The 22639-nt window shown below is 40.2% G+C and overlaps 1 protein-coding gene across 6 annotated transcripts in view; it reads left to right on the top strand.

Moving 5' to 3' along the window:
* The first annotated feature begins 4623 nt into the window (after positions 1–4623).
* ANO5 (anoctamin 5) overlaps positions 4624–22639 on the top strand; it is a 91952-nt gene continuing 73936 nt past the window's right edge. Inside the window, exons 1-3 of one of the 6 annotated variants that reach the window (XM_040495618.1) lie at positions 4624–5118; positions 17572–17618; positions 21140–21187. In XM_040495618.1, the coding sequence (XP_040351552.1) occupies positions 5079–5118; positions 17572–17618; positions 21140–21187 (135 nt within the window). In that variant the 5' untranslated portion in view covers positions 4624–5078. Of the gene's footprint in view, positions 5119–7726; positions 7977–17571; positions 17619–21136; positions 21188–22639 lie in introns of those variants that run through there. The other 5 variants (XM_040495617.1, XM_040495614.1, XM_040495612.1 and 2 more) reach the window with 5 other exon arrangements.

The raw sequence follows: 22639 nt of genomic DNA, 5'->3' as shown, positions 1-22639 counted from the left end.
GTAACACAAGGTGAGTAGAGTGATGTGAGGTTATTGTCTTAGGGTGGTCATCAAAATTCTGAGGAAGTGCCATTTACGTAGAAACTGAATGATGTAAGAGAGTTAGCCATTAAGCATCTGTGTGAAGATCTTTATAGGCAGGCAGGGGGACTAGCATGGGCAAAGTGCTTGAGGGAAGTAATGGATAAGTGTTTTTTGTGTTTGAGGAACAGCAACAAGACAGCATAGCTGGAGCATAATGAGAGAGATGGGAAATAATAGATTTACCCAGGCCCAAATCATGGAAATATAGCATTGCAATCCTACTGACAAGAAAGACATTTCAATTTTCCCTTCTATGTGATAGAAGCCATTGGCAGATTGCAAGTGGTGGAGTGTCATTTCTAACTTAGATGCCATCCTAAGCAGGCATAGGAGAGAGTAACACACCCTTGTTCCTTATTTATCCTTTGCTGAGACAGTGCCCCATGATCCGTATAGTCTGGGAACCAACACCATTTCCCTAGTAACAGGGCAGAGTTGACACGCTATCCTAGGCATTTATCTTGGTAATTATCAACATGTCCATGAGTGCCAAGTATTAAATCAGTGTTTGATGACCAGAGTGGTTCCAGGTGCCAGCCTTTGAGTGAGGTTTTTTGTTTGTTTGTTTGTTTGTTTGTTTTTAGAAGAGGGAAGAATATGAGATGGTAAGCCAGTAGACAGAACTAGAGCTTATTGTAAAGGTCCAGCACCTAAAAAAAAAAAAAAAAAAAAAAAAAAAAAAAAAGTCAGGATGCAGAGAGATAAATTTTGCAACTAAAGAGACACAGCCTGTTTTTTGAAACCAGGGAATAGTGAATGAGGAATCTGTATGGAGTCAGAAAGTACCTGCAAATTCCAGACACATGGTTGAAGCTGCATTTTGTGGAGGAAAAACAACACCCACGACTAGTATTCCTACCTACTAGTAAATCTAGGACTTTACCTCTGCCAGTCAATAAAACTTTCTCCTGTTTGTTACTCTTTTATTGATTCCAAACTCCTTTCATGCTTATGATTTGTTTGACTTTCACAACAACTTTGAGAGATGGGCAGAACAGGTAAGAGCCTTAATATTCACAGATGGGGAAATCTGTGGCTCAACAAAGCAAAGTCATCTGTTCAAGGTCATTGTGCTGTTCAGCTTATCAAGGGACAACGACAAGGATGGAATGTATGTCTGTTGATTCCTGGTTCAAAGCTCCACACCTTAAAGCATGGTGTGGATTTTTTGAGGATTGTAGTGATGTTAAAAATAGTTGATCCTTGAACCCCAAAGGTTTGATCTACTTTTGCACGGTAATCTTTTTATAAATACAGTATAGTACTATAAATGCATTTTCTCTTCCTTATGATTTTAACAAACTTTTGTCTAGCTTACTTTAGTGTAATGATACAAAATATAATGTTTATGTCATCACCAGGCTTCTGGTCAATAGTAGGCTATCAGTAGTTAAGTTCTGGGGAGTCAAAAATTATATGCAGATTTTTGACTGTGCAGGGGTCAGTGTCCCTAACTCCCACATCATTCCAGGGTCACCTGAAAATGGAGAGAATGAAATTTTTAGGGGTTAAAAAATAATAAATGCCTATTAGACCCCAAAGGAGGAAACTAATGCTAGGAGATAGAGCCTTGATATGAGGAGAAATCAAGAAAGCCAACTGATCTGGAATATTGACTGGAGGTCCCATGTCCTTTCTTTGAATACCAGGAGGATAGAGGGTGGAGGATTCATCAGATGACTTCTCAAGGCCCTTCTGGCCTCCAGAATCTAGCTCATGAACTTGTCCTCTTCAGAGTTAGATCCATCTACTCAATCAGGTTGCTAAAATAAAACATTACTCACATGCAGGTGTTGCTCAAGTGTATACATTTAACTTCCATACAGCTCAGGCTTTCACACATTATATACTGACACTCCTTAAGTGTCTTCCCTTTTTTTTTTTTTTTTTTTTATTATTTCAGAGAGTGAGAGAGAGAGCACGAGCTGGGATGAGTGGCAGAGGGAGGAAAAAGAGAGGATCCCAAGCAGGCTCCAGACTCAGCACTGAGCCCAATTTGAGGCTCTGTCCTGGGGTCATGACCAGAGCCAAATCCAGAGTTGGAATCTCACCCGACTGAGCCACCCAGGTGCCCCTAAAGTGTCTTTCCCATAGCACATTGATACTTTTACTTCTCAGTTGGCAATTATTTCAATCTGCCAGTTTACAGTTTGATTTTCAAAGTGTCACCATTTATATCATTATAGCTATGTTTCTATTATTATTTAAATACTTTTGCATACCACCCTTAGTCTAGGAAACATAAGGCAATGTTTAAAAATTTTTATTTTAATCATCATGACAAGTGCACTCCTTAATGCTCATCAACAAAGGGCAATTTTTTTTTTTTTTAAAAAGGCACTACCAGATGATTGTAGTAACACTGAAGCAAAGGCCAAATAATCTTGAAACAAAGGGAGAACTCATTTGGAGGGCTAAAAAAGAGTGTTTTTTTTTTAAGATAAATTTTTTTTATCTCAACTCAATACTTAACTGTATATTCAATTACATTAGAAGAACATGTATTCATTATTCAGAAAATAATTCTGGAAATGTATGGTCGATGATTCTGTTGAAAGATGCAGGATGTAGCAATGGAGGAAATAAACAGATCTTAAAACTGTAAATGGATAAGCAACATAAAATATTTCAGTGATAAGAATACAGAGAAAATTCCTTAAGAGCTCCAAGAGTTGTGGGTAAGATACAGACCTTTACAAAGGAACAAAAGAAGCCTTCAACTTTTTGGTAACAAAGTTTACAGAAAGTTGATAAAATATCAGCAAATATACCATCAAAAATTCCATTTACTTTTGTGCAAAATCATCAACATTAAATGTCTGCTCATATATGTCACTTCCAATATGGTACAGAACCAAGGAATATAAAACATGATTTTATAAAATTATAGAAAAATAATTTTATTGCATGTATTTTTGCTTAATCTATGTAAAACAAAGATTGTAGTCATCTGTTCAATGACATATCCACAGTACCTACCAGAGTTCTGGTATACAGGAAGAACATGAAACAAATCATGTTGTAAACAGCTTATTAGAATCAAACAATGATTAATATTCAATCGGAAAAACCAAACACTGTATCACAACTAGTGATTTATTTTAATCACATTTAAGACTATCGCTTGAGTTACATACATTCACATTTCAAACACAGTTCCAAAGCATATCAAGTAAGGAATTGCCTACAGTCTCAAATTGCTTGACCAGCACTGATGTACTCCTAGAAGTTTAAATACGGAACAGATAGCAAGGTATAGAGATCTCTAGGAAGGAAGGAAGGAAGGAAGGAAGAAAGAAAGAAAAAGAAAGAAAGAAAAGGAGAAAAAGAAGACAGTTTTTAGTTCCACAGTTAACCATGACCTTCACCAAAATATTTTCTAGGCCTGTTTACTCATCTGAAAAAGGTAATTCTCAGTTCCAAAATGTCAATAGGAAGGGGAAAACAAAAAACAGCATAAAAATGAAGAAAGGTCAAGTCTTCCCTGGTCATCTCCTCCTTATTCTTAAATCACTGCATCCCTGCCCCAAACTCAGTCACTACCTCCTGAGCACCGTCAAGGCCTTCAGCTGAGACCACTGCTTCACCCTCAGCACACTGTCATTCATCTGTTCCCCCATCTTAGACAGTAATTGACCTCATCTCCCAACGTTGGGGAGCTGGCGGTTGGAAGGGTCTCAACAACACAGAACCAGTTCAGAGGAGCCTGTGAAGAGTGGGACCGTTCACTCTGCTCAAGGCACTAAGGGACACTTAGAGGCAGGGCTCAAAGTAATATGGGTGAGTTCTCTGAGAGCAGCGAGATTTTAGTGCAGTATGCCATCACTCTATACTCACTACACCCCTGGGTGGTGGGTGCTGTGTTCTTATTTTTAAGACGAGGCACCTAAAGCTTATAGAAACTAGCCCAATGCCATTCAACTTTTAAGAGGCATTGCTTGAATTCGAACTCAGGCCAAAAATGTATGAGTTGTCCCCAGATTTGTTAGAGAGAGATCCGGTTCGGCGCCCAGGAGGGAGGCCCGGTCAGGAGAAAAGCTGAGACCCCCGCGGCAGGTGGCAGAGGCAGGAGGGGGAGGCTGCAGGAACCTCGGAGACACGCCCACGCGCCGGCCTTAAAGCAGGGGTCGCCTTAAGGAAGGGGGGCTTTTTCTCACCCGACAAAAAATAACTCCCCAACTGGGAGGGGGTTCCGTCCGAGTGCCACCCGCGGAAGGCGGAAGGCTAGGCAGATGGACGAGGACCAGGCCGCTCGGCGGAGATCAGAGGAGGAGGGTTTGGAGAGAGGGGAGGAGACAGCGGGGGAAGGCCAGCCGTCTCGGGCTTGGGACAACCGGGTGGAATGGGACCAGCAAGACCTGTTGATGGGGCCGAGCGGCCGGGAGAGCCGGGAGGCGGCGGGCCCCGAGGAGGCGGCGGAGCCGGAGCCGGAGCCGGGGGTACCGGGCGGCCGGAGAGGAGAGGGGCGGGCGGGCTGGGAGCCCGCCGGGCCAGGGGGCGGGGAAAGGGCGGCCCCCGAGGGAGGGGTGGCGGCGGGTCTGGAGGGCGGGAGGGGCGGAGAGGGGCGGGGAGAGCAGGACCAGACCGACGGGGAGGGGCCGGCCGGGGAGAGCAGGAGTAGAAGCGAGGCTCGGCAGCAGGCGGGGAGCCAGGGCGCCCCGGGGTCCGGCACGCTCCGGGGAGGGTACTGGGAGGGCTCCCGGGAGCGCCACCGGGAGAGGAAGGTGAAGCGCAGGGCCAAGGGCACGAAGCAGGTCGAGAGTAAGTACCGGCTGGAGAAGAAGCCCAACCTCCCGCAGGAGCGGAGGCAGGCGGAGACCCAGAAGAACGTGGTCTTGAAGGGGGAGACGAGCGAAGCCTGCCCCCGCTGGTTGTCGGAGCAGCGACGACGGCCGCCCACCATCCAAATCAGCCTCTCCCCCAAACCTCGCCGCCAGTCGCAGTGGTCCTCGCTCTGCCACACCTCGGTCAGTGTCATTAACGAGCTGGCGCAGATGGGCGACCCAGACGTCCTGGAAATGGTGCAGGAGGAAGGTAGGAGCCGGCGGACTCGGTGGCGCGGGGGGAGGGCGGCCCCGGGCGCGGGGACCCCGGGGGACGTTGGCGGCCCTGCGGCCTGGATCCCGGGGACGTTCTCGGGGTGGCGTGCTCTGCGCGAGACAGGGGCTGCAAGATGAACAGCCCCTGCCCCGGCGGGTGGCTGGGTGACGGCGCGCTGTGTTTCCTCTGCTACTCGCGCGAGCCGGGAACCTGTGTCCTGTGACCCCTGCGGTTCTGAGGCCGCCCCCCTCGCTCCTGTGTGCGCCGCCGAGCGGTTGACTAATGCAGGGAGCGAGGCGAGCGCGCTGGCCGCGTGCGCTGAGGCGCTCCGGCCTCGGACTCCCACGGAGAGCCGCAGCTTGGGGTGCGTGACGGCGGTGCCATGGGTGGGGGAGCTGGCCCCTGAGTCCCTCTGCCTCTCTCCATTTGCCGATTACTGGCCAAGCTTTGAGATCCCTGTTAATTATGCGAGCGCCAGGCTCTAAGATCGATCAGCTTGGGATTCTGGTGCACCTGGGAACGCTGCTGTTTCACCAGCTTTCATGCAATCTTTAGTTCCGTGGAGAAATGTCTGTTCATTGTTTGCCAAGACCGTTGCACAGACCTATGTTCTGTGGGTCTGTTTTGGTACACACATGTTCCTGAGAATGCACGTATGTTTCTGGGACTATCTCCAGGACTCTCAGCGATACCCAGTTCCCTCCGCGACACTCTGTTTTCATGTCTTGTGTGGTATTAGATTTAAACATGGCAACAGTGTTTTTAGGCGATAAAAGGTCAAAGTAGTCTTATGATCCAGTCTTGAGAGGCGCTAGGAAATGCAACGCGTTACTGCATCCTCCTCTCTCTTCTAAACAGCTTTATTGAGGTACACTTTAGATACCATGTCACCCGTTTAAAGTGTGCAATTCAGTGCCTTTTAGTGTATTTACAGAGTTTTGCAATCATCACCACGATGTAATTTTCATCACCATAAAATAGAAACCTTAGCAGTCACACCCCCATTGCCTACCCTTAGCTCTAGGCAGTTACTAATTTATTTACTCTGCAGATGTACCTATTCTGGAAACTTCCTGTAAACTGACTCCTACAATATGTGGTCTTTGGTAACTGTCTTCTTTCTCTTACCGTAACGTTTTTGAAGTTCATCCGTGTTGTAATTCGCATGCTTCCTTTTTATTGCCACCTAATACTCCATTGTTAAAGATAAACCACATTTCATCCAGTCATCAATTGGTGGACATAAGGGTTGTTGCCAGTTTTCACTGCCACGAATAATGCTGCTCTGAACATCCATGTACAGATTTTTGTATGAACGGCTTTTCGTTTTTCTTGGGTATATCCCTAGGAATGGAATTACATGATCATATGGCAGCTTTATATTAAACACTTTTGAGAAACTGCCAAACTGTTTTCCAAGTGTCTGTGGCATTTTATATCGCAATCAACAATATGTAAATATTGCAGTGTCTCTACATTCTTGCTAACATTTGTTATTGTCTATCTTTTTTATTTATAGCCATCTAGTGGTTGGAAGTGGTATCTGTGTGGTTTTGACTTGCATTTTCCCAGTGATTTCCCAATCAAATATCTTTCCCACCGCTTATTGGCCATTCATATATCTTCTTTGGTGAAATACACATTTAAGTCCTTTGCTCATTTTAAAAGTTAAATCATTTGTCTTATTATTGCGTTGTAAGAGTTCTTTACATATTCTGTATATATGATTTGCAAATATTTTCTCCCATTCTATGAGTTGTCTTTCCCTGTTCTTGATGGTGTCACTTAAAGCAATTCCCCCTTTCTTAAAAAACAATTGAAGGTAGAAGGAAATATGACTATTGAAAACTTTAAACTTTGCCTAATGGCTCTGCTAAATGATACAGTGTTTTATTTGTTAGTGAAAATGAGTGGTTCAGTGTACAAAGTGAAATGACTTTTAGGTGTCTAAAATTAAAAGCCCTTTTCTATACTTAATGGTTTCCTCCGTTGCCGAGAATTACTTTTCAGTTGTAATTTCAATAATCTGAAGGTCTTAATAGATTTTTTTCCACTTGAAACATTCAGTAATTCTTTATAATCAGTCCTTCTAAAGTAGAGTTATGAGAAGGTACAGAAATAGTATTTCTCATTGAGGGAAGAGAGGAAGGAAAAATGTGGAGTATGTAACTTTCTGTGCATAATGAAGAAAAAGAATCTACCAGTGTGACATTACAGACATTGACCGTTATTCTTTTTCAGATATTAGAAGTGTGATCTAATTTAGTCACCGGATAATTCTGCTTACTAGAATGTATAGTTAAATTAGTATAACTTCAGCCGTGAGGTCAGATTGCAGCTTGCGTCCATCTAAGGAAGATTAAAAAAATTTTTTTTAATGTTTATTTATTTTTGACAGAGAGAGAGAGAGAGACAGACAGACAGAGCATGGGTGGGGGAGGGGCAGAGAGAGAGAGGGAGACACAGAATCCGAAGTAGGCTCCAGGCTCTGAGATGTCAGCACAGAGCCCGATGTGGGGCTTGAACCCACAGACTGTGAGATCATGACCTGGGCCGAAGTCGGACGGTCAACCGACTGAGCCACCCAGGTGCCCCTATCTCAGGAAGATTTTAGAACTTTTCCCAAACTAATTTGTTTTCCCTTTACCTGGCAAAGACCTTTGTAACTTGTCTATATTCCCTCTTACTGTGATTGAAGCTTTGCCTCTGTTTTGGGCCTAGGTAGCGGAAAGGAGGTTGATATGGAACACCATGTATCTGATGGATGAGGGTGATGACCACATCCAGCCCAAGTTCCCGTTCCCGATTTGTTCATAGATCCAGCATCCAAACAGGGGAGGAGCGGGGTACTGGTGAGAGTAAAGCCTGAGGCTACTCAGAGGACTCTTAGTTTTCTAAAAGTTTTTTCAATATGTCAGTTGTTTTGCTGTGTTGGTTTTACTGCCCGTTACTGAGACCTGTGTTATTACTGTAGTTGAATGAAAAGTGCATTAAAATGACGGTGTATTTTTAAAATATAATGTATTGTCAAATTGGCTTACATACAACACCCAATGCTCATCCCAACAGGTGCCCTCCTCCATGCCCATCACCCATTTTCCCCTCTTCCCCTCCCCCATCCACCCTCAGTTTGTTCTCTGTATTTAAGAGTCTCTTGTGGTTTGTCTCCTCCCTCTCTGTTCGTAACTAGTTTCCCTCCCCCACCCCCCACCGTCTTCTGTTAAGCTTCTCAAGATCCACAATATGAGTGAAAACATATGATATCTGTCCTCTGACTGACTTATTTCACTCAGCATAATACCTTCCAGTTCCATTCATGTTGCTACCAATGGCAGGATTTCATTCTTTCTCATTGCCAAGTAGTATTCCATTGTATATATATACCACATCTTTATCCATTCGTCAGTTGATGGACATTTAGGCCCTTTCCATAATTTGGCTATTGTTGAAAGTGCTGCTATAAACATTAGGGTACATGTGCCCCTATGAATCAGCACTCCTGTATCCCTTGGGTAAATGCCTAGTAGTGCTATTGCTGGGTCATAGGGTAGGTCTATTTTTAATTTTTTGAGGAACCTCCATACTGTTTTCCAGAGTGGGTGTACCAGTTTGCATTCCAACCAACAGTGCAAGAGGGTTCCCGTTTCTCCACATCCTCTCCAGCATCCATAGTCTCCTGATTTGTTCATTTTAGCCACTCTGACCGGTGTGAGGTGGTATCTCATTGTGGCTTTGATTTGTATTTCCCTGATGATGAGTGACGTTGAGCATCTTTTCTCGTGTCTATTAGCCATCTGGATGTCTTCTTTGGAAAAGTGTCTATTCATGTCTTCTGGAGGGGGTATTTTTTAACATCAGCAATCCAAGGGGTTTTCAGAAGCCATTCTAAATATCCTAAATATATGTTTCTTCCTGGAGTTTAATGATACAGTTACAAAAACTGAAGTGTTGGTTGAAGGAGGCTGAAAATGACTGGGTTCCACAGCATCCATTTTTAGGAGCTACTTTCAATTTCGTGTTTTAAAATATAAATGGATTTCTTTGAGTAAATTTACTGATACAGGTAAGCCTGGATCTTCCTTATTAATGTATTTCCTAAATCGTCTTTGAAGAGTAAATAGGAGAAAGTTAAATGGCTGAGTTATATGTGATGAGATTTTTTTTTTCCCCAGAGAGAGAATGCTAACATTTTACCTTTTAGACGTAATAGTTAACAAGGTATTCCTAGGATTTGTTAGGTTTTCTCAGTTTATTTTCTTCAATATTGAACACATAAGCAATCTTCTCCAGTTAGCTCTTTTCCCACTATCTAGTGATTTTTAAAAGGAAATTGTAAAGGCAAAGTGTAGCAGAATATTTAAATAATTGTGTAAACAAACACTGCTAGTAAAATATCAGTGCTGAAGTTGAACTGTTGACTGGTTGACATTGTAAGGAAGTCTTGATTTGAAGTATTCATTCTTAGGCTGATTTATGACTCATTCAGCATGAGAAATGACACTTTAAGGGGTTAGCATTGGAAAAGGCACTTTTACAGTTGAAAGAAAAGTGTCTTGAATCTTTACAACTGCATTAAGCATTGTATTTAACTAAACCACCCTTCCTTTGGGAATGTGGGTATTTATTTGATTGCATGTATTTTATTTTATGCTGCTGGAAGGGGTGTAAACTGAGAAGATCATCTGGTAAATACAAGAGCTATTTTTGGGCTCAGGGTTTGTTGGAGTATATATTCTTAGCAACTTGCTTTCAGTTGAAAACTCAAAGCTCAGTCTTTGGGCTGGCTTTACTTTTAGCTCGCATTTTATGATCTCCATAGCAATCAGTATTAAACCCTTCCTATCTCTGGTTTCTAGTGCACAGAAAGAGTATAGTCATTTCCATGGGGCTTAGAGGATGCTGGAGGAATGACAAGAAGCCGTTAAAGTTGTTGGCTTCAAATCTTGCCTCCTCAGATACGTTTCTGTTTTGACAGAGGTTTGGTGATTATGTGTAGCGATGCCAGCCTCATACTCTGTGACCGAGTGTGACAGTTTGTCTATATCTCTGACATGTGCAAGCATCTGATTGTGCACGTGTGTGTCAGAGAGATAGAGAGAGCTAGTGAGCACTATGTGTGAAGGGGAGCATAGTGTGTGAGGAAATACATCTATTTTTTCTAAATCTTTCTGCTTTTCAGAAAGGGATAGAATTTACAAAGTGTGTCCCACCCTGGTGCTCCGCAGTGGGGGTGGGGAGGGAGGGCCCTTGCCCTGTCCTGAAGGGTGATATTCTTGGGCTGGGGACCCAGAGAGGGCTTCATTATTCAGGATGGTATGAAAGCAGGACGCTAACGTAGGAGGCTGATGAGGAGGTTTCTGGTCAACATTGAAAGGAAGGTGTCAGAAGTGATACAGTGTGAAAAAGAAAGAGTAGTTAGCCAAGGAAGAAAACAGTTGTTAGTTCTAGGGAAAGGAGGCAGCAAGTTGAAAGGGAAGAGGGTAAGAAAGAACTAGTAGGGATAGGAGATAATATGGAGGAACTATTTTCTCCCTTTCCACATTCTCAAATAAACACACTGCATCAAACTCCGATAGCAATTTGCAAATGTTCTTTCAGTGCTACATGTTCTTTAAGCTACATGCAGGAAAAATAATTAGGGGAAGGAAGGGTTAGTGCTTACAGTTTTTCCAAAACCAGAATTATAAAATACTCTATAATCCTAGCTTGAGGCGTGCACATCTTCACCCCGTATTTGGAACAGTTCTTCAGCATAATGACTGTTTTTGTTCTCAAGAAAATAAAAGCCTCCCCTAAGTCAGCATTCAAGTGCCATACATTGAGAGATAAAGTGTGTATTCCTTAGAATCCTGTTCTTTATGTACTCATTATAAGACTTTGCAAGATTGGTTTTCTTCACATTCAACATTCCAGTGAGATGGTTGCAACATTGTGCAGTTTTGAGTTGTAAATGTAGACAGTATTCATGGGTAAAACACTTTGATGATGGTACTGGACCATGTTTTATATTTTTCAAGTAATTTTTACTTCTATTTATAGTCTTTTAGATGAGAAAGCCTGCACTCAGAAAAGTTGAGTAATATAGCTATTAGCCATAGTTTTGCTTTGCTTAAAATGACTATTAACTTTCTTTTAACAATTCTTTTTTTTTAATTTTTTAACATTTATTTATCTTTGAGAGAGAGAGAAAGGGAAAGAGAGACATAGTGCAAGCAGGGGAGGGGCAGAGAGAGGGAGACACAGACTCCAAAGCAGTTTCCAGGCTCTGAGCTGTCAGCACGGTCTGACGTGGGGCTTGAACTCATGAACTGCAAGATCATGACCTGAGCCAAAGTCAGACACTTAACCAACTGAGCCATCCAGGCTCAGTTTTTAATCCACTTTTTAATCCAGTTTTAATTCCAGGTTTTTTTTTTTTCAACGTTTATTTATTTTTGGGACAGAGAGAGACAGAGCATGAACGGGCAAGGGGCAGAGAGAGAGGGAGACACAGAATCGGAAACAGGCTCCAGGCTCTGAGCCATCAGCCCAGAGCCCGACGTGGGGCTCGAACTCACAGACCGTGAGATCGTGACCTGGTTGAAGTCGGACACTTAACCGACTGCGCCACCCAGGTGCCCCTTAATTCCAGTTTTTAATCGCAGATCCTGCAACAAAAAGATCTGAATACAAAATAAATTCTTTCATCTTTATTCTGACACTTTCAAATTTATCTCAAAGAATTTACGTTTAAAAAAATTCTAAAGTTTATTTATTTTGAGAAAGAGAGAGAAAGAGAGAGAGAAAGAGAGAGAGAATGAGCAGGAGAAAGGCAGAAAGAGAGAGAATCCCAAGCAGGCTCTGCACTGTCAGTGTGGAGCCTGATGCAGGGCTCCAACTCCTGAACCATGAGATCATAACCCAAGCCGAAAACAAGAGCCTGATCCTTAACCAACTGAGCCCTCCCAGGTGCCCCTCAAAGAATTTAAGTTTTGAAAATTAACAATAGAATATATCCTAACAACAATAATATCATCAAAAATAACTAACATTGACTGACCTCAGTGCTGCATGAAGCATTTACATGAATTGTCTCATTGAAATGCTTGCACAAACCTGATGACATAGACATCAATGCCATTTATATGACACTTGAAAGCTTTCAATTTATGTCTTATTCTCCAGTTGCAAGGAAGGCTGGGAAATGTGTTTTTGTTTTTGTTTTGGTTTGGTTTGGTTTTGTGTTTTGGTTTTTGGCTGGAGCACATCACTTCACCTAATTAGGGTTTTGTTAGTAAAGAGGAAGGAGGAGAAAGGATACTTGAGGACAGCCAGTGGCAGCCTCTCCTGTATTTGCCCACCATTAGTAATCCTACCTATTTTTTTTACATAGGATCTTCCCAAACTGCTCAAGCCTAGGAGAGTTCTCACTCAGTCTTTGTCCCTCAACTTGCACATCTGAAATTTGACAGCAGTTTATTTCAAATGTTTACGCAGATATCAGTAATCCATGGACATTCCTTCACACGCACTGCCCCCACTGCAGTCCAGACAGCCAGATCTCCCTTGTGGTTCACTGCCACAGCCTCCCAATGTCTCTTTGCTCCATTCCCTCTTCCTTTCTTTCTTCTTTGGTTCCTATTTTTTTTCTAATGCTTATTTATTTTTGAGAGAGTAAGAGAGAGAGAGAGAGACAGAGAGAGAGACAGAGAGCGCCAGGAAGGGCGAGAAAGAGGGAAACAGAGGATCTGAAGCAGGCTGTGTTCAGTGAGCTCAGAGCCTGACACTGGGCTTGAACCCATGAACTGTGAGATCCTTTGTTGCTGAAATCAAGAGTTGGACACTTAACCTGCTGAGCCAACCAGCAGGCACCCCCCTCCCTGCCCCCCACCACTTCCCTTTTAGCTCATTCTTCACTGAGGGACCAGTGCTTTTCAGAAAATGTAAATGTAAAACTGACTTAAAAGCTTTTTTGTGGCTTGCTGTTTCATTTAGGAAAGAAAAAACAAAAACAAAAACAGGTATACAAAGTCTTCCACAAACTATCCCCAGCTCCATCCCTCTCCAACATCATGTCATGTCACTCTGCCATTTACCTTCTCATCTCTAGCTTGGCTTTCATTTCTTTGAACCCCTCAAAACTGTTCCTGTCTTACAGCCTTTGTGTATTCTCACATGGATTGAGTGCCCTCAACTTTCAGATCTCAGTGTATGTATTACTTGCCTCAGAGAGATTTTCTGATTTCTTCATATCTAAACTTCCCCACCCCCAGCTCTGTTTATAGCATTTATCTCAAGCTTTGGTCTGCTTCCACTACAGTACTGCAAACTTCTTAACAATAGAGAATCAATAAATGTTAACCATTATCACATTATTATCATTGTTATATTAATGATCAATATCAAGAACTGCAAACGGTCCGAGATTTTACTGTGCTTGGTAGTTAACAGAATATCCTTTTACAGTTTCATGGATACTGGTAGAAGACATAAGATACATAGATCAAAGACAAAGGACAGTGTATTACTCACAGCATTAAGAGTAGCCAGCCAGAGTGGGAGTATTTGTGCCCGTTTCTTGAACCCAAGTTGCCACAACTCAATGCAAAGAGGGCCAGATAATACCTGTGTGTGTGGTGGGTTGCAATACAGGAGAGCAATCTGAACTTAAGGAACTTGAGTCTTTTATATTGGTCAGCAATTATGCCTTCCATTTGCTCTGGAGGAAGACATTACTCTGATATTCCTAGACTGTGTGCAAACCTGCCTTTTGCTACAGAAGGAGACTCGAGATCTTCCAAGGGTGTTCACACAACCAAGATCCTTGAAAAGATTTGCAGTCAGTGTCTCACTTGCAAGATGTACAGAAACGTGAGAGACCAAAGGAGAATTATCTCCAAACAGTAACTACCTTTAAGTATCGATTCCTAAGTAACATATTTTGGTTTTGCATAATTAACTTTATGTAAGTGAAGTATTAAAGTTTCTTCTTGTTTTTGTTTTGTTTTTGGTAAATAATATTCTTTGGAGATTTATCCATATTTTTGCATGTAATTGAAATTCATTTAACTTTGTTGCTAAGTTTAATATGTGGTATTATTATACTACATTATATGTATCCATTTTACTGTTTGTGGGTATTTGAGATGATTTCGGTTTCCTGGTTATTCCCAGCAATACTTTTATGAACACTCTTGTACATCCCCAGAATGCATGTATTTCTATTGTTTATGTGTAAGGTGGTACTTCTCAAACTTTTTTTTTTTTTTTATCTCAGGACTTCTCTATACTTTAAACAATTATTAAGAACCTCAAATAACTTTTATTTATATGAGTTACGGCTATTGTTATTTACCAAGGATATCCACTTTTACCCCTTCTATTAAAAATAATACTGGGAGTTCTAGCCAAACTACTTGGGCAAGAAAAAGAAATAAAAGGCATCCCCATTGGAAAACAAGAATTAAATATCTTTATTAACAGATGATATGATCTTTTATGTAGGAAAACCTAAAAAGTCCAGTAAAAAAAACCTTTAGAATCTATAAATGCATTCATTAAAGTAGAATACAAAAACCAGTTGCATTTTTACACACTAACAATGAACACTCTGAAAGGAAATTGAGAAAACAATTCTATTTATAGAATAAGAGACATATCTAGAAAAAGGTTGCTATGGCTAATGTCAAGCAAGTTACTGCCTGTGTTCTCTTCTAGGATTTTTATGGTTTCATGTCTCACATTTAGGTCTTTAATCTAGGAGTGCGCTTATTGTGATGAGCGCTGGGTGATGTATAGAACTGTTGAATTACTATATTGTACACCTGAAACTAATATAACACCATAGGTTAACTAACTGGAATTAAGATAAAACTTAAAAATAAAGAATAAGATATTTAAAAATTAGCCAAGGATGTGAAAGACTTGTACAAATAAAACTACAAAACATGGCTGAAAAAAAATAAAAACACAACATTTAAATGAAAACATACCCCATATTTATAGATTGGAAGACAATACTGTTAAGATCTCCATACTACCCAAAGTGATGTATAGATTCAATGCAGCCTCTATCAAAATTCCAATGATGTTTTTTGCAGAAATAGAAAAAACCCATCCTAAAATTCATATGAACTCTTGAGGGACTGCTGAATAGACGATCAATCTTAAAACAGAAGAACCAAGCTGAGGACTTACACTTCCTGATTTCAAAACTTATTACAAAGCTGCAGTAATTGAAACCGTGGAGTACTGGAATGGAGACAGACATATAAACCAATGGACTAGAAGGGAGAGTCCAGAAATAAACCTTCACATATATGGTCAAGTGACTTCTTTACAAGGGCACCAAGACCATTCAATGGGGGAAAGGACAGTCTTTTCAACAAATGGTGCTGGGAAATTTGGATACCCACATGCCAAAAGAATGAAATCGGACCCTTACCTACCACCATATACAAAAATTAACTCAAAATGGATCAAAGACCTAAATGTAAGACTGAAACTATCAACTTCTTAGAAGAAAACACAGAGCAACAGGTTCATGATGTTAGATTTGGCAGTGGTTCCTTGGATATGACACCAAATACACATGTAAAACAATAAAAGTAGACAAAATGACCTCATGAATATTTAAAAATGTACATCAAAAGCAACATAAACAGAGTTAAAAGGCAAACCACAGAATGGGATAAAATGTTTCCAAATCATATATGTGATCCAGCATATTTAGAGAACTCCCAAAACTCAACAATAAAAAAAAATCTGATTAAAAAATGGGCAAGGGACTTGGATAGACATTTCTCTAAGAAGATATAAAAATGACCAATAAGAAGCTGAAAAGATGTTCAACAACACAGTCATTGGGTAAATGCAAGTCAAAACTAAAATGAGATACCACCTCAAACCCATTAAAATGGCTACCGTCAAAAACCCCAAACACCAAGAGTTGGTGAGGATGTGGAGTAATTGGAATCCTTGTGCACTGTTGGTGAGAGTGTATAATGGTATAGCTGCTGTGGAACACAATATGGCAGTGCCTCAGAAAATTAAAAATAGAATTACCAGATGGTCCAGCAATTCCACTTTTAGGTATGTACCCCAAATAGTTGAAAGGAGGGTCTTGAAGAGAAATTTTTATAGCCATATTGATAGCAGCATAATTCACAATAGCTAAAATGTGAAAGTAACCCAAGTGTTCATTAACATATGAATGGATAAATATAACGTGGTATACATGTACAATAGAATATTATGCAGCCTTAAAAAGTACGACATATGGTACAATACTGATGAACCTTGAAGACATTATGCTATGTGAAGTAAGCCACTCACACAATGACAAACACTGTATGATTCCACTTATATGAGGTACATACAGGAGTCAAAAATTATAGAGACACAAAGTAGAATGGTGGTTGCCTCAGACTGGAGGAGAGGAGAATGAGGAGTTAATGAGTATTGTGCTTCAGCTTTATGAGACGTAAGAGTTCTGGAGATAGATGGTGGTGATGTTTGCTCAATATTATGACTGTATTTGATACCTTTCAACTGTGCACTTAAAAATGGTTAGGATGGTCAAGTTTATGTTATGTGTATTTTACCACAATAAAAAAAGTGGGGAAAGAACAGCAAAAAAGAAAGGAAGGAAGGAATAAAGAAAGAAAGGAAAAAAGAAAGGAAAAGAAAAAGCTATATGAATGGCAGGTTTATATTTTCTATATTTTCAGCATATGTTCTAACATTTCCTAAAATTACAATTAGTGTGGATGGTTCTTTATTTCACTCCCGCTGTGATTTTCTCCAAAGAAATGTTTTTATATGGGAAGTTTTTGACTGGAGAAATATTTCTCAGTGTTTTTCCATGTCGGAGGCAATGGAGAATAAGAATCTTCTATGTTTAACTTTTTGTAGTGTCAGAAACTTATTTGAAGATGTATTTTAGTCCAAATGACTCAACAGATAGCTATCACGGAGATGCTTGTGTGTGAGGAAAGTAATTTGGCCTATTTAGAACTGGTAGTGCCTGTTTGTTAGTGCTTTCCTTGCAGACAGTTTGGTTCAGTTCCAAGAAAACATGCTGACAGAATATTAAATCTCACACAGTGAGAACTAAGATGTAACCATGGATATCCCTCTTGGATGTCTTCCTCTCTGCAGTTTCATGGCTATGGATTAATAACTGCATTTGTCAGGGTTAATTTTATTTCTTAGTGGGGGAGATTATATCCTACACATCAGTATTTGCTTTTCCCCTACATCATAGACAGTTTTTGGTGCCGACTTCCACTGGCAGCCATTTTGAACAACTTAGCTCCAGGAAGGGCCTCTAAGACCTTCCCGTATTTTTTCTTGAAATTTTTGGTTTCATTTTAGAATTTCTATTTTCTCTTCATGCAGACTTTTAACCTGTTCTGATCAATTGGCCATTCTGACATGTTTTTTTTTTTTCTTTCTTATTTAATTTAGAGAGAATGTCCAATAGAGAAGCAGAATATATTTTCGGAATGAATGAGGTAAGTCAAATGTATATGTATTAGTTTCCTATAAGTCAGCACAAAAAATTGAGACAAGGTTAGGAATGTACTTTGTATGAATACTTACGTCTTTGTACTTCAGTTATTTACTCATACTCTATTAACTTTATTTTGTCTTCTGATGTATTCATGTTTTTGGTAAAGAAAACAAATTCCAAGTTTCATGCAGATTTAATATTCTATCTTGCTAGGTATGATAAGGGGGCAAATAGAAGTATGAATTTGTTTTGAGGCTCCCTGTGAACAAACTCAGATATGCTGAGTCTTGCTGTGCAAGAGAATAGTACTGGGCTCAAAACTTTGCTAGAGGATGATGCAGGGAGGATATGTGATAGTCTTTGATGTTACCATTACTAGTATGTGATGAGTACTTATTACTTCAAGTGACTCAACTCAACAAAATATATTAAATGAAATAATAAATAATAAAATTAAATACAACTTATAAAAATAAAAAAAATTCTCTTAACTAAAGGCCTTATTTAGTAAAAGTTACTAAAATTTTAGATTTCTTGTATACAGAGAGTAAGCATTCTAAAGATATTTTGGATCAAATAATCTTTCTGGTAGGTCTCCAGGTGGCACAACACTAGTCACAGAGGTAGATTTCCTTGAATCAGGTTACAGGTGACCAGCCGGATAGAAAAAAATTCTTTAAAAGTAGTTTTTTAGGAATGACTGAAATTCCCACCCTGGGAAACAAAACCCACCAGAATAGGTTGGCCCGTCCTAGCTGGCTGGATAGACTGGCTGGGTAAGCTGGTTGCTTAAGATTCCCAGAAGCTCTTGGATTCCTTTAAAACCTGTGACCAAAATACTGAGAGAAATAGACTCTGAGAACCAAGGGGGCAATGAAAATCATTTAGTCCAGTAATTTTTACAATGCAATTTGTAGACTGCCTGAATGACAATTACATGAAAAGTTTCTTAAAAATGCAGACTCCTGGGCCCAACCTGACACACTTAATCGCATTGTTGGGGAATAAGGTTATGGAGTCATGATTTAAAAATAACACCCCAGGTGATTTTTTTTGCTCCTAAAGTTTGAAAACCAGTGTCATAAAGCAGAATCTCCACAACTAGAGTGATGTAATGTGGTACAGAGTATGTATTCATTAAATGAATAAGTGAATCAAGGTAACTGTGTAAAAAACAACGTGAAAAGTTAAAGTTTGTGTGTCTTTGGAGTAGACGGAAGAAAGTTATTGTATGAGATTGACTGATTCAGTTCAAATGATAAAACGTTGTCATTTTCATTTTGTTCACATCGACGTAATAGTAATATACTCCTCACAGATCTCTATATGTATTGCTCAAGTTAACTTCAACTACGGTTCATATTCTTTGCTTTTCTATGTGTCTTTCATATTTATATATACCCTAAACTTCTATAAGAGAAAAACAATTTCATCAAGTCATATTTGTTCTATTCCCTAACCCTTTGCACATTTTTTTAAATGTTTATTTATTTTTGAGAGAGAGCGAGTGAGCAGGGGAGGGTCAGAGAGAGAGGGAGACACAGAATCCAAAGCAGGCTCCAGGCTCTGAGCTGTCAGCACAGAGCCCGATGTGGGGCTCAAACTCATGAGCCGCGAGATTATGACCTGAGCTGAAACCGGACGCTTAACCAACTGAGCCACCTGGGTGTCCTTCCCTTTGCACATTTAAAAAGCAATGATATTGCTTCCATGCCTTCAACCTTGGATAGGTCTTCATTTGAAACAATTTTGCTTAAATTTTTAAGGCTTTACGTTTGGCTTGACACACTGAGAAATGTATTCAATTAACTTTAAGTTACAGTATTTTAGAAATACCATATGTTTTAATTTTTAGTTCTGATTCTATATAAACTTTACTTTTGTTGGAAAGCAACAAGTGAAAGGGGAATTGATTCAATTTTAGGAGAATTTATTTTTAAGAGAGAGAGAGAGAGAGACAGAGTGCAGGTGAGGGAGGGCAGAGAGAGAGGGAGACACAGAATCTGAAGCAGGACCCAGGCTCTGAACTGTCGGCACAGAGCCTGATGGCGGGGCTCAAGCTCACAAACTGCAAGATCATGACCTGAGCCTGAGTCAGAAGCTTAACTGACTGAGCCACCCAGGCGCCCAAAACTTTTTGAAGAAAAACATAGGAGAAAACCTTTGGAAAGTAGGTCTTAGTGAAGAGTTATTAGACATGACACAAAAGCATGATCCATAAAAGAAAAATAGATAAATTGGACTTTTTAAAATTTAAGAACTTTTGATCTATGAAAGATCCTGTTAAGAGGAGCAGACAAGCTAGACAAGCTATAGACCTGGAGAAAATATTTGCACATCCTATATCTGTGGCATTATAAAGAAACAGCAAGGGGAGCCTGGGTGGCTCAGTCAGCTGGACGTCCAACTTCAGCTCAGGTCATGATCTCACAGCTTGTGAGTTTGCGCCCCACGTTGGGCTCTGTGCCGACAGCTCAGAGCCTGTGTCCTGCTTTGGATTCTGTGTCTCCCTCTCTCTCTGCCCGCCTTCCCTCCTCCCCGCCCCCCCCCCATTCATGCTCTGTCTCTCTGTCCTTCAAAAATAAATGAACATTAAAAGAAATTTAAAAAATAAACAGCAAAACCCAGTTATTTTTCAAAACTATGTCGATAGTACTTTATATCTCCTGTTTTCAGAACTGGTCTGCCCAACATCACCTGGGTATAAATGAGATGCTGTTTGTGATTTTCCAAGAGCCAGGTAAATGAATTCTCAGTCTAGACATGAGTTTCAGGTCATTTTTGCTGGCTACTGCCTCTCCAGGCCACCCTGCTCTACCAATCACTAGAGACTGCTGAGAAGTGATGGGGAGCGGTCTCAGGAGCACGTGCTGTGGTGTGCAATCTGTCGTGGAACATGAGGATTTAAAATCCACCATATGCCAAGGGAGGCATCGCTATTGCTTTAATTACAGGTGTTTTGTGTGTCTTTATATCCATGCATGATGGCTTTTCTCTTGGGTTGTAAGTACAGATCCTTAGAAATTCTGGTGTTGCGTTTCCTAAAGTATTCACTTTAATAATTCCAAACAAATGCTGAAAGGCCTAAAATAGCCAATTGATTCTACCTTTCATTGTGGTCCTGTTCAGGGCTCCGTATCCTTAAAACAGTGGTGTACCTTGTTATTTCTCTGTATGTAGTAGTTCTTAACCATTTCTTGCATCTAAGATTTTTTTTTTATGATTTGATAAAACTACCTCCAAAAGTTTCATTCTCTCTCAGGCTGTCTCTCTCCATACACACACACACACACACGCACACACACACACATGCAAGCACACGTGAGCATGAACACACATGCACATGTATACACATATATACCCACAGTTTTGCATTCACTTTCAAATGTTTTGTAAGTCCTCTGAATTGCAGGTTTAGTATTTGTATGTTGAGAACCTAGGATTTTTGTTGTTGAAAGTTATATGCTCCCCACTTGCATTATTATTAATGGCATTATATCTTACCCATGGTACTGTTAGCAGTCCCTGAGCAGCAGAGAGACCAGCTTTCTCATCAGTGAAGAACCAGCGGTAAGCATCAATCGATACTATACTTTCTTGCATGGACACAAATGGGGTATTATTTTGTAGTCAAAGATGGAGATGCTCTGTTTCCCAGGTTACAATTATTTTTCAGGTCCTCATATATGAAATTTGAGGGTCAATTACTTTGGAAAAAAAACAGTTTCTTATGGGGAAAAAAAGTAACATAAGACATATTAATGAGAATGACAAAGCATGGCCATTTGCTTGCATTTTAATTTCTCAGTCTTACAAATGAGGAAAAATGAAGGGTCTGAGAGGTTTAATGACTTGATTAAAATTATCCATATGTTTAAGAGGCAGATCCTGGGCTAGAACTTGAGTTTCTGAATTCTAGTTCAGTATTCTCTCTTCATACCTCATTTCTTTTACCTGTAAGTACATGCCTAAGAATAATCATGAAGTATAGTTTATTTAAAAATCAAATTTGAATATCAACTAAGAGGTCAGTAAAGGGATTTAAAATTTTTCACTAATTTCTTAGTAAAAAAAAAAAGATGCTGGGGGCGCCTGGGTGGCGCAGTCGGTTAAGCATCCTACTTCAGCCAGGTCACGATCTCACGGTCCGTGAGTTCGAGCCCCGCGTCGGGCTCTGGGCTGATGGCTCAGAGCCTGGAGCCTGTTTCCGATTCTGTGTCTCCCTCTCTCTCTGCCCCTCCCCCGTTCATGCTCTGTCTCTCTCTGTCCCAAAAATAAATAAACGTTGGAAAAAAAAAAAAAAAAAAAGATGCTGTTTGGGAACATGGGAAAATAGAGTTATATTCTTACGCTGACAATTTTAACATAGGTGATATTTTGCTTTTTGCTAGCATACTGATCTTTAATCTTTCAGAATGAAGGTTGTGGGCTGACCAATTGAAATAATTGAACCTTTGTTAGGTTTTCTTTTTTTTGATCATGTGAAACATATGATGTCAAAGTTTAAAACATTAAAAGGTGTCCTTTACTTTTCCGTGTGTGTGAGTGTGTGTGTGTGTGTGTGTGTGTGTGTATAAAGATACATGTGTAAATTTATATTCCTCCTGCTTGTTTACACTAAAGGCATCATACTATATGTACTGGTCTGTTCCTTGGTTTTCAGGATTTAAAAACATAACCCAGAGTTCATGCGATATTGTACATAGATTTTATTCCCATTCATTTGTATGTTGCATAATATTATATTCTGGGTGTTTAGCATGGTGTATTCATTCAGTCCCTTTATTGATGTATATTTGAGTTGTTTTTAATCTTTTGTTATTACAAATATTGTTATCATATATACCTAGGGAATCAGTCTAACAATATTTTGGCCAGTGCTATCTTTATAGCTAGGATTTTGGTATTAAAGAATAAATACATATGTTATTTTGCCATAGATAGCCAAATTCCCCTCTGTTTTGCATTTCTAACAAGTGTAGGAGAATACCTATTTGCCTACAGCCTCATCAACAGCATGTT

Source organism: Herpailurus yagouaroundi, unplaced genomic scaffold (genome assembly GCF_014898765.1).
Source record: "Herpailurus yagouaroundi ecotype Mexico unplaced genomic scaffold, PumYag 187, whole genome shotgun sequence".
In the NCBI taxonomy this organism is placed as follows: Eukaryota; Metazoa; Chordata; class Mammalia; order Carnivora; family Felidae; genus Herpailurus; species Herpailurus yagouaroundi.
The sequence above is the reverse complement of the archived record's forward strand: the minus strand, read 5'-3'. Positions and strand labels throughout refer to the sequence as shown.